The sequence below is a fragment of the Piliocolobus tephrosceles genome, chromosome 5 (genome assembly GCF_002776525.5).
Source record: "Piliocolobus tephrosceles isolate RC106 chromosome 5, ASM277652v3, whole genome shotgun sequence".
In the NCBI taxonomy this organism is placed as follows: Eukaryota; Metazoa; Chordata; class Mammalia; order Primates; family Cercopithecidae; genus Piliocolobus; species Piliocolobus tephrosceles.
Window position 1 is genome coordinate 148,380,055 of NC_045438.1, and position 13,102 is coordinate 148,393,156.

General features: G+C 39.8%; 1 protein-coding gene across 2 annotated transcripts in view; it reads left to right on the forward strand.

The window, feature by feature from the left end:
- Positions 1-13,102, forward strand: part of MBOAT1 (membrane bound O-acyltransferase domain containing 1) — a 114,686-nt gene that overhangs the window by 72,625 nt on the left and 28,959 nt on the right. For both annotated transcript variants that reach the window (XM_023209768.2, XM_023209769.2), the window contains exons 5-6: positions 10,205-10,260; positions 12,702-12,756. In XM_023209768.2, coding sequence (XP_023065536.2) covers positions 10,205-10,260; positions 12,702-12,756 — 111 coding nt within the window. The remainder of the gene's footprint in view (positions 1-10,204; positions 10,261-12,701; positions 12,757-13,102) is intronic.

The window sequence follows — 13,102 nt, forward strand, 5'->3', positions numbered from 1 at the left end:
GTAGAGGTGGGAAAATCTCTTGAACCCAAGAGATTTTGGCTGCAATGAGCTATGATTGTGCCACTGCACTCTAGCCTGGGTAACAGAGCAAGACACTGTGTCCAAAAAAAAAAAAGAAAGAAAGAAAAGAAAAAATGAGAATGAGGTTCTAAAATACAAAGCTGATGATGCTCTGGACCTGCTAAGCCTTCATCTCCTGCCATCTGCTCCCACTGTACAATGCAGAAAAGTTTGTGGTCTGCACACATGCTGGGTTAGTTCCTGCCTCTGTGCCTGTGCCTTACTCATTCCCCTGATAGAAAGCCCTTCCTAACTTTGTCAACTTGGAAATCTCTTACTTTATTTTTAGAAACTCAACTCAAAGATCACTTTCCTTAAAAAGCTTCCCTGATCGCCATCCCCTCCCTCCCCCGGGCTCCCTGCACCCCAGAGTCATGCATTTGGATCTCAGGTAGCAGGAGGTCTCTTGCCTGGCTCTCAAGGGTTGGTGCTACTATTGCCTGTCAGTCATATCTTGTCCCTGGTGCACAGAGTGTTTGTAGCTGGTGGCCCTCATCCATTGTGTCATACTCTTAGCTAGTGTTTTATGTGTTTATTCCCAAACTTGTTTATTGCCGTTGTATGTACGTATCAGTATCAGGATTCTCTAGAGACACAGAACCAATAGGATTTTTATGTGAGGGGATTTATTATGGGAATTGGCTTATGTGATTATGGAGGCCAAGAAGTCCCACCATCTGCCATCTGTGAGCTACAGATCCAGAAAAGCTGGTGGTATGTTTCAGTCTGAGGCTGAAGGCCTGAGAACTAGGGGTGTAAGTCCCAGAGTCCAAAGGCCTGAAAACCAGGAGCTCCGATACCTAAGGGCAGGAGAAGATGATGTCTCAGCTCAAGGAGAAAGAGAATGAGTCCTTCCTTTCGCCTTTCTGTTCCTGCCCTCTGAGGACTGGATGATGGTCTTCCACACTGACAAGGGTGGATCTTCCTCACTCAGTCCTTGGATTCAAATGCTAATCTCTTTTGCAAACCCTCATAGACACACCAAGAAACAATGTTCTACCAGCTATCTGAGCATCCCTGGGCCCAGTCAAGTTGACACACAAAATTGACCGTCACAACTTACATATAAGCTGATTATATATGAACATGAAAGGAGAGAGAATAGTTTCTCTAAATCTAGGTTGGGTCTCTTGGAAAGCCACCAAAATAAGTTTAGTCTATTAAAAATAATTGCCATTGAATTAAATGTGAGTGAGAATGCTGAAAGGATTGGGGGTTGGGAGAAGGAAGTATAAACACGAAAGATTCTTCACTCAGATGGCTTTTGCAAGTATCTTGACTTTCTTTTACCTTCTCAGCCTGTGCTAGAGGGAATGACTCTGGAGATAGTGGCTGGGGTTTATGTGAGACAGATGCCATCCTTCAGCAGCTCTGCACTCCAAGGAAAGACTTTGGTCCTGTGTCAAAAGCTCCTTAGTTAATTTTTCAGGAGGCAGTGACTGGGGAACCCTGGTGTCCTATCACCAGGCCCGGTGATAGGAGACAGAAGCGAGCAAAGACTGCAGAATGAATGTCTAGTTATATATTTTAAGTTTGTATAGAAAGTTAAGGCTGGGCACGGTGGCTTATGCTTGTAATCTCAGCATTTTGGTAGGCTGAGGTGGGAGTTTGAGACCAGCCTGGGCAACATAGTGAGACCCCATCTCTACAAAAACATTAAACACTCAGCTGGGTATGGTGGTGTGTACCTGTAGTCCTGGCTATTCAGGAGGCTGAGGTAAAAGGATTGCTTGAGCCCAGGAGGTCAAGGCTGCAGTGAGCTGTGATAATGCCACTGTACTCCACCTGGGCAACACAGCAAGACCCTGTCTCAGAAAAAAAAAAAAAAGGTTAAAATATGAGTGTATCATTGTGTACTGGGTTGAATAGTATCCTCCCAAAATTCGTGTCCACCCAGCACCTCAGAATATGTCCTTATTTGGAAATAGTCTTTGCAGATGCAATTAGGTTAAGATAAGATGAGGTCACATTGGGCAGGGCACCGTGGCTCACAGTTGCAATCTCAGCACTTTGGGACTTTGGGAGACTGGGAGATCGACACCAGCCTGGCCAACACGGTGAAACCCCATCTCTACAAAAAATACAAAAATTAGCAGGGTGTGGTGGTGCACGCCTGTAGTCCCACAGCTACTTGGGAGGCTGAGGCAGGGGAATCACTTGAACCCATGAGATGGAAGTTGTAGGGAGCCGAGACCAGGTCACTGCACTCCAGCCTGGACGACGGGGTGAGACCTCGTCTCAAAACAAACAAACAAACAAAACAAACAGATGAGGTCACACTGGATTAGAGTGGGCCCTAGATCCAGTATGACTGTGTCCTGGTAAGAAAGCCATGAGGGACAGACTCACAGACATGCAGAGGGAAGACGGCCGTGTGAAGACGGAGGCCGACGCTGGAGTACTGCAATGGCAAGCCCGGGAGCTCAACGGTCGCCGTCAGCCACCGGAAGCGAGGAAAGAGAATGGAGCAGATTCTCTCTCAACGCCTCCAGAAGGAACCAGTCCTGCAGATATCTTGATTTTGGACTTTTAACCTCAAGAACTGTGAGAGAAAGCATTTCTGTGGTTGTAAGCCACCCAGCTTGTAATTTCTCACAGCCGCCCTAGGAAGCTCATGCGCATTGTTTTATGATCCCCATCTTTTGATGAATTAACAACCATCCCCTGATGCTGATCGTACGGGTGAAGGATGCCTCTACCGGCTGCATCTCTGGCTGTTGTTGTCACATCTCCATTTGTTTTATTAAAACCATAAACGCTTGAATAATTTCTACATCATTTTGGGTGTAATCAGAGTTCTGAAGTTACCAAAGGGAAAAAATAAAGGGCATTTGTGGAAAACAGTCACGTGTTTCTGAATGTCGTGGATTTGGGGGTCTGACACCAGAGGAGGATGGAAATCAGTTCCTGTCAACCTCACTTTCAGCCACATAGTCTTGATAAATGTCCTCGAGAGTCGTTTATTCTCTGGCATTTTTTGGATCTCCTTGTATTAAGAAATCTCTGATGTTACCCACAAAACTACAAAATATTTGAACTAGAAAGGACACTGTTGTTAAGGAAATAATACAGAATAAAAATCTGCCCGAAAATTGCACTTGATTCAGTTCTCTAATTACTGAGTGGCCCTACTATCTAGTTCTCGAAAGGTATGTTGTCTTTTTTTCTTTTTATCATTATTAAGCAGCATTATTTTTCCCTACCACCATAAAGGCACACTGCCTCACTACCATAAATCCCTCTTCCTGGGTAATGTCAGTTAACAGCCATGGAGAGTACATACCAACCTGAAATTGACAAAATGTTTTAAATCACAAATTGCCAATTAGAGAGGTTCTTTACCAGTGTTTATTCTCATTACAGGTATGCAAGCAAACCACAAGTTCATCAGAATGGAATTGATTTAACTCTACTATTGCAGTTGAAGTATCTTGTTTAGGATTTTGTCAAGAGATAAAGTAGTATTTTGAAGTTGAACCTGGTGTTTTAAAGCAGCCTGATGTATAGCCATTCTCTTTTGAGCATGCATGCAAATCTAAATATTTAGCATACTTTATTATGCCTTCAGAATAAGAGCACAGATAGGAATTGAATGGGATCAGATGAGGTTAGTGTTTGTGTCAAACAACATATATATATGTGTGTGTGTGTGTGTGTTTAATTTTGGAGAACACATAAACTTGTACTTTAGGTAATTCTGGGACTTGAAATTGTATTTATCATTCTAAGAGTAATCAAGTTTTCATGGACTGGACTGGAATTAATGGTAAGGGAAACAAACAAGATATACTTTTATTGGTGCTAATACAATTCATATCAATACATGTCGTGGTGAATGTCCTATATGTTTTCTCTGTGAATGTGGGCTGTTAAAAGCACTAGAGTATTTCCTGTTCTCCTGCGGGAAGCTCAGTGATTGCTTGTAATACGGCTGGTACTTGGTTCCTTTTAGGTGTGTGAGAGCAAACCGATTCTTCCTTTTTGCTCACAGAAGGGTGCAAATCGAGTTTTCTTTGGAGGGCCCCAGCAAGAACTCTTATCTCCTTTTGCCATGGTGGGCTAGATTCAGGCAGATAATTGGTCTCCCATCACGATGACAGGTTGATTTGCCCACGTGTTGCTGCAAACACTGTGAAATGAGAACTCTTATGTACTGCTAGTGGGAGTGTAAACTGGCATAACTCTTCTGGAAGGCAGTTTCACCATCAATTTCAAGCAAGTGTTTTTTTTTTTTTTTTTAAAGTTCTTGTCCTATGATAGGATAAATTCCTAGAAGTTAAATTACCATAAGGAAATCAAAATTTGTTCATAAAGATGTTCAGCTGTTGTCAATAATGGTGATAAACCAGAAACATCCTAAATGGTTTAAAAGAGGTGAATAATTAAATTATGGTACTAATATGCCTCCATTGAAAATGATATTTTCAAAGACTATAAAAACCACAAGACAAATACATGTCCCAAGATTGCATTTTTCTTTTTAATGAGGACATATATAGAAAAAGAGTGAAAGGAAATATTGAAAATGCAAAGACAGTATTGATGATTTTGATACTCATTCTACTCTTTTATATTACTATAATAATGAGAGAAAATCCTGGAATTTTATTTAAATATATTTGCATGCATGTTAAAAGGTTATGGGACACTGAACCTATCAGAATTGGAACAACTGCCATTTGTGTTCCTTGTTGCCTTAACTGGGTGTAATAGAAATATCTCTTGCCTGTACCTCTTGCTAGTGGTGAAGATCATTTGTCCTGTTGTTCCATGCCCAGTGTTTTCCTCTGTTGGTTTATGACATCTTGGTCACTCCATCTGACCAGGCCAGTAAGTTCAAATAATTGGGTTCTATAATAAGGAAAAAAGAGGATATTTGCAAAGAGATTTCCAGATTTGTTTATTTCATGTTTCTTTTTCACGCTGCTGCCAGCTTTTCAATAACTAGTGCAGTCACTTGGAATTCAGTTCTGCAGACATAAGTTATACCAAGTATATTCGATGGGTTCTTGCTCAAATAGAGAATTGGTGATTTTGCTGTTGAGTGCCAAAATATAGAAGTTAAATTTTTGAAGAAATTAAAAGAGTAAAAGCTTTCCTACTCTAGTTGACCTCTGGATGGTTCTGAATAGATACCAGTGAACTCTGAAATGAGTCCAGAGGGTGAACTCTGCCTTTATTTGCATCCCTAGGAAGCCTGGTAAAACTATGTACTTCCTTTGCTGCAACTTCTGGAGTCGCTTATTTTCTCCCTTCATGCTAGCATAATTGATAGGAATTGGGAGCATTTCACTGAAGCTGTAATATCATCCTCCTCCTCTGCAGTCATTCAGGGAGTGTGGGGAGGGTATAGGAGAGGCAGAAGCAATAGGGAGGTAAAGAAATGCTGCTTGAGCTTTCTCTGTCCCTTGCTACTGGGTTTGAGCTACAGGTTGTACAAGTCACATTGTATCTTGGCACCCACTGGAGTTGTGCAAGATGGCAGTAGTGGTCTAGGTTGCTGCTGAGTGGAAAGTTGTTGAACCTGTATTCTCTTACCCTGCCAAACTTCTTGCTTGCCTGACTTCCTGCTTTTCTACTATCCAAGTACCACAAGTGGATTTTTATTATAAGCAAAGGAAGTAATAAAGATATGAAGTAGAGCCTTTTGGTTCTAAAATTACCTGTTAGGACAATATCAGAGGCTTGAATGTCAGTTCATCTTGATGCTGGCCAGCCAGATGTGTGGTTGGTTGGCTCTTCCGACACCAGTAACCGATGGCTGGGTTATCTCATTGTCCCATGAGATAACTCTACCACTTTAGGTCCAAAGGTTAAGGTAAAATAGGTAGGTTTTATTGAAAGATTGCTCAAATCTAAGATTTTTGTTTCATGTTTTAAAGATAAGTTATTTTTGGTTAGAAGTTGATGTTGGGAATTAATGAATGGGTACCACATCTAGTGAATTGTCTGGAGTCTGTATTAGAAGGCAATAATGGGGGGCGCTGGCATTGTTCTAGCTTTCTTTTTATTTCAGACATATCTTCAGCTACTTGTTTTCTCTTAATTTTTCCTGTTCTATTATATTTCATTTTCTAGTCATGACTAATTATCTTAGTTTCGAGAAGAAACATAAGATTTTTCTTTGGCTTTTTAAAATAATGAAAATAATTAATACTTCATCCATGCTGGAGTCTGTCCAACTCCATGTTGGTCGGATGGTTTCCTTGGATGCTATAATTGACAAGTGTGTTTAACTCCAAGGTTGGAGAAGTGAAAATCTGAGGGAAGCTCAAGTTTGGAGGCCTCATAATCCTAAGGAAATTGTTGGGCTGCATCAAGGAGCCATTTATGGATCTCCTCCTTTTTTTGTCCTTCCTGTGCTTTTAGTATGTTCTTCTGTACTGAGTTTTGTATTTTTTTGCCAAAAAAAAAAAAAGAACATGAATTCCAATAATAAATCAATAAATGTGTTCTGCATTGTTTTATGCTTTGATTGAAGTATGACATAGATGACTTAAGTTTTATCTTAAGTCAGTAACTCTAAGGATTTGATTCTCGAGTCTTAGTAACTTGGGCAAAGTAAATTTTCATATCAGATCTCTCTATAAGTTTAAATTCATCAAATTAAGAAGTGTTCAGAGAGAACTTGTTTTGAGAAAGACAGTATGGTACTTTTCCTTGCACTGCACAAAAGTAAGCATGTAGGAAGATTCTAAACTCTTTTTCCTAGTTGCTTTTAGGTCAGCATTTTTATAAGTTACTAGTTCATCGTGTTTTATAAACTCACTGTCATGTGAGTATGTGAGTTGTTTCTTTTTATTTAGATTGTTAAATTTAAATATTTAAATTAACTTCTTTAGCTATTTAAAATGGAAGCAATATATTGTTGAAAGTATGGTCTAGATGATGTGTGACAACATTTGACCCATAGCTTCTAATATTTTTCTATAAAAACATCTTTTCTGAGGAATGACAGTATGGCTTTTACGTAGACCCAATGGTACTGATTTTATATTGAATAATTAGTATTTATTGACTTTGCTCTAGCTATTCAGTATTATGTACTGCATTAGTCTGGATTCTCTGAAAAGCAGATGCCAAGCTGGAAACAGGCATATAAGAGATTTGTTTGGTGAAATGCCTGCTAGGGAAATTGGAGAGGGAAATGGATGAGGCCGGAAAAGCCAACAGATTGAAATGCAGGTTTGATGCCTGAGAAGGAAAAAGGGAAGGAAGGAAGAGAGGTCCTGGATTGGAGTGCAGTTCTAAGACAGTTTTGGCAAATTCAGTAGAGAGTCCTTGAGTGAGATAAAATTCCTGGACAGATGAGAATCAGTTTGTAGGGAGGGGCCTGCCTAAGTATCCCTGCTGCACTCAGTCAGCGCTGGGAGCAGCCCAAGGGAGGCATGGCCTCAGTGTGATCATGGGTAAAATCGCAGCAATGGGGCCAGCTCACCCACACAGAACCAGATCTGAGAGGTGCATTCTCATGGCCACAGCACATGTGAATATTAGGCTACTAAATGTTTTGCTTAACGTGTACCACCCAATCATGGAATACATTAGGTCTAATCCAACATAGAGGAAAACAAATGTTCTCTTTCTACAGAGACAGAAAGGCAGGCTAATACCATGACATATCTTATCTCTTTATCAGTTGAACATAGGAACTTACTTGGTTTGCAAATAGCATGGTTGGCACACTGGGCTTTGTATAAGGAAGGCTGGTTCCTGGAGGTTTTTGTTTTGTTTTGTTTTGTTTTGTTTTGTTTTTTTGTCGTTCAGAAAGAGCAAAATAAGACAAAAAGGCTTTGGAAAGAAAACTCTTGTGCTTTGAAGGCCGTGTTTGGAAACCACCTTGAATGTGATGCTTAGAGTGACTCTCTTTCAAGAAAAATAGCCCTTGTCATCTGTTACGTGTTATGGGTCAGAAGTCTTGTTGTCAAGAGGATGAGCTATAGTCTGGTCTAAAAAAGCTTTAATGTAGCCCTTATTACTAGGACCAAAACCTCATGCTTCTGCGAGAGGAATTTTGTTTTCAATGTAAAAGAGCATGGTGTAAATGACTGTCATCTGTGAGTGCATCTTGCTACACCTGCCTCACCAGATCTGGTGGAGTAGATGACCTTCCTGCTCTCACAGCCAAGCTCTCTTTCCCTCTCTCAGCCTCGTGTTCAACATTAGCAATTTTGTTTCAACAAATAATGAACACTGGCCATTGGGCTTTAAGATATAAAGATATTGCCAATAAGATATAAATTTGGGTAATAGTGGTAAGATTTCAAAGGGTATTTGTTGGTACTTTCTTGAAAATAGTTTATCTTATTTACATATATTTATAGTTTACAATATGTCTTCATTATTTTCAAGAGATGGAAAATGGGAATTAGGATGAGAGTAATGGAACAAGAAAATAGACTCGCAGAGAAGTGGATGAGTGTCATTGACAACATCAGATGTGGTCTAAAAGTGGTTTGTATTATTGAGTTGTAAGAGTTTTTTTTATATAGTCTAGTAAAGTCCCTTATCAGATATATGGTTTGCAAATATTTTCTTGCATTCCATGAAACATCTTTTCACTTTCTTGGGTGGTATGTGTCCTTTGAAGCACAAACATTTAAATTCTAATGATATTCATTTAATCTATTTTTTTCTTTTATTGTTTGTGCTTTTGGAAACCAGTGCCTAACCTGAGGTCGCAAAGATGTATACTTATGTTTTCTTCTAAGGGTTCTCTTGTTTTAGCTCTTAGATCTAGGTCTTTGATACATTTTGAATTGATTTTTGTGTTCTTTCCTGTGTACATCTCATTGTCCCAATACCATTTGTTAAAAAAGACTCTTCTTCCCCTCATTAAGATATCTTGGCAGCCTTGTTGACATAGATGCCACTTCTCAGGCAAGTTTTTATTTGATGGCTTTTTCCAAATTAAAGTTGGTGTTATTGTTGGTCAATAAATGGTTTATTTATAGGCAGCTGCATTTTACAAATGTGTCTTCTACTTCATGTGTATGGAAGAATTGCCTTTTATAGAACAAAGCATAGTAGAACACTTTTAGATGAAGGAGCCTGTGTATCTATCCAGGTGGCATCAGTGCACTGGATTAGGTATCTTCCAAATAAGCTCTTCTCACATTTTAATGAGTGAATTCCCTGGCAATCTTGTTAAAATGCAGATTATCAGGTGGGCATGGTTGCTCACACTTGTAATCCCAGCACTTTCGGAGGCTCCTGTGGGAAGATCACTTGAGCTCGTGTTCGAGACCAGCCTGGGCAACACAGTAAGACCCAGTCTTTACAAAAAATTACAAAAATTAGCCAGGTGCGATGGTACATAACTGTAATCCTAACTATTTGGGAGGCTGAGGTGGGAGAATTGCTTGAGCCCAGGAGGTTGAGGCCGCAGTGAGCCATGTTTATGTCACTGCACTCCCCGCTGGGCAACAGAGTTTAAAAAAAAAATCAGATTCTCATTTTCTAGGTCTGGAATGGAGTTCGCATTTCCAGCTAGCTCCTGGGCATGCTGATGGTGCTGGTCCAGGGGCCACACCAAGTAATGGCACAAGAGTGTCTAATGTGAGCTTGTTATTCACTGTTGTTATAGCTTCCTAGGTAAAGTGATTTTGACGGGAAATAAAAATGGTTTATTTCAAATTCATTATTTTTGTATTTTATTTAATAAACTTCGAGATGAAAAAAACCACCATCCAGAGAAATAGAATAAAAGTTTCTTTCCAATGGCTGTATTAGTCCATTCTCACGCTGCTAATAAGACATACCCAAGACTGGGTAATTTATAAAGAAAGAGGTTTAATTGAATCACAGTTCCTCATGGCTGGGGAGGCTCAGGAAACTTACAATCATGGCGGAAGGAGACGCAAACATGGCTTTCTCCACATGGCAGCAGCAAGGAGAACTGCAGAGTGAAGGGAGAAGGGGAAGCCCCTTATAAAACCATCAGGTCTTGTGAGAATTCAATTAGTATCACGAGAACAGCATGGAGGTAACTGCTCCCATCATTCAATGACCTCCTACTGGGCCCCTCACACAACACGTGGGAATTATGGGGACTACAATTCAAGATGAGATTTGGGTGGGAGCACAGCCAGAGCACATCAATGGCCTTCTTGCCAATCTCGATTATTTTCTATCTTCCTTCCAGGCCTCTGATGATTGTCACTCAGAAGATCACAACCTTGGCATTCCAAGTTCATGATGGTGAGAATAGCAACCCTCCTTTTAGTTCTCAGAGTGAGCCTGATGTGCAGAGCTCATCTTTTTATACTGTGTACACAGTCCAAAGTTTGGACAAATGCTGGCAGATCTTGCTTTATCTTGTTCAAAATTTCCAGGCCTCGTCAATCGTAGCCTTTCACTTTTCCAGCCATGATTCACCATTTTCCTGCGGAATCGGCAGTCTAGATTTGCTGACGTATTTGTACTGAGAACTCTGTGTTTTCTGTTTATCCTTACAATGTTTTAAATTTAAGTTAATTTGTGATACTCTCTGCCCTTTGTTTTCAAATCTGTTGAAAAGAAGTGACATCCTTTTTGCTTTGGTTTAATCTCTGAGAAGCTCACAAGCTAATGAAAGATTAAATAGTATTGGCTGGTTAATCATTTTTAAATGCTAGATTGTTTTTGTTTTTGTTTTTGTTTTCGTTTGTTTGTTTGGCTTGGAAAATTATCTAATGATAATTCCCTATAAAAAGCTGGTAAAAGGGCCAGGCACGGTGGCTCATGCCTGTAATCCCAATACTTTGGGAGGCCGAGGTGGGTGGATCACGAGGTCAGGAGTTTGAGACAAGCCTGACCAACGTGATGAAACCCTGTCTCTACTAAAAATACAAAAATTAGTTGGGCGTGGTGGCATGTGCCACCCACATGTAATCCCAGCTACTTAGGAGGCTGAGGCAGGAGAATCACTTGAACCAAGGAAGCAGAGGTTGCAGTGAGCCGAGATGGCGCCACTGCACTCCAGCCTGGGTGACAGAGCGAGACTCCCTAACAACAACAACAACGACAGCAACAACGACAACAACAAAGCTGGGAAAAGGAAGAATCTTCTGTTTGTACAAAGCTGAACATTTTCTTCACTCAGGCACTGCCTAAAAATGGCCAGAAAGTGTGATTTACATTGTTCAGACTGGGTTCCAAGAAAGGGAAGACGATTATTTCAGCTGGGTGGAAGATTTCAATATGGGCTTTAGAGAGGCCAGGAACAATTAGTAAAAGTATATTCTGTGGATTTGTACTGCTCTAACAAGCACTTTTTGACTGTTAACATTTTTTTTTTATATGTTGACAGGTTGAAATTTATCTCTGACAGCTAGTTTCCTTATTTTTCCTTAAAGCTTGTGAACTGATTTAATTTCATTTGACCTAGTGTATTCCTAGTTCATACTTGGTGATTTAGTCATTCTGTAGAAAACCGGGTAGTTTTATACCAAGGATGGAGTCTTTCTAGGGCAAACAACCGTCCTGGTTTGTCCAGTACTAAAAGATTTCAGAAGATGTGACTTTCAGTGCCAGAATCAGAGAGTCCTGAGCAAAGCAGGGTGCGTCAGTCTCTCTCTTTGTAGTTGGAAAGTCCCCTTGGTAGCGGTTATAGACATTAGCGACTGAAATCAATAGGTAGAATCAGTTTAATTTCTAGGATTGCCAGAGATTACTATTTGATGAGATCTTATAAAAATGAGTTTTTAAAAACACTGCTTCTTTTTTTCTTTTTAAGCAGCCTTGTTGCCTAAATTTACTTTTAAGTAAATAACTGCATTCTCAGTTTACCATATTTCCTGGAATATCCCTTAAATGCAGCAAAATGTTTACTTGCCTTTTTCTTTCTTTCTTTTTTTTTTTTTTTTTTTTCTGGTGTGTGGGAGGAACAAGTAAATTCCAGAAATACTCTACCTCCTCTTAGGCATGGTTTTGAATTGCCTTCATGGTTGGTGACCGTACTCAGCCTTAGCTGAATATACAGTTTTACGGTTGACATATTGCTTTTAAGATTCAGTTTCTTTGACTCTACGTTAATGTGTACATTTCACAGAAAGCACAGATGTGACTTGGTTGGGAGTTTTTCTGATACAAACAAATGATAAAAAGAAGAAAACGTTGATAATTCCTTTGTAATTTTCTCACACTCAAGATTACATTCCCCGCCCCCCCCAACTTTTTTTGGAAGAGGAAAGTCTCCTGTTTCTTTTTCCATTATGTCCCACAACCAAGCTCTCAGCTTGTAGTAGGTGTCTGCACCTAGTGCCACCAGGGAGGTATTTAAGCTGTGGCAGCTTGTTAAAGGCAAGATGTTCTCTCCGATGTATCAGGGAAGACATATACAAAGTGGCAAGGAACTCCCAGATGTACCAGATGGGGAGGGTTCTCTGGGTCCATGTCATACTGTGCAGATTAAGTAGGAGAAAACTTTGAGTCTTTGCCTCTCCATGTGAACCTACAGAGACTTTGCTTCTCACACATGTACTTATGGGTAGCTCTTTTGGTCTAGGGCATTTGAAAAAAAAAATGAAAACAGGAACTCTTTATGATTTATGAAGCAAACAAAGATTACCTGGTTCAAATGACTTTGATAAGAGCCTTTTATAATTTGTCATCTAATTCACTTCAAACATCTTATTTCTAAATTCTTTTCTTTTTCATAGGATTAGGTCGAAGAGCTGAAGACCTTTCTGCTGAACAACATCGACTTGCTATCAAGTAAGTGAAGTGTAACGATATATTAACAAGCCCTTTGCATATCAGTATCTAGAGATTTTCCTCATTTAAAAAAATATCTGCACATTAATTCTGTTCTATTGATATAATATTTATTTTATGAATCTGCTATTGATGAACATGTGCATTGTTACCAGTCTTTGACTTTTACAAATGATTAAGTGATGAATAACCTTGTATTAGGTCATTTTGAAATGTGTTAGGGTAGAACTGGAGCCTAGAGTCTCAGAAGTAGAATCTGTTAGGTCAGAGAGTAAATAGAACTGTACCTCTGCAAGGCTCTCCTTCCTTGGGGTTGTTATGTTTACTCCGGAAGTATTCTTATTGA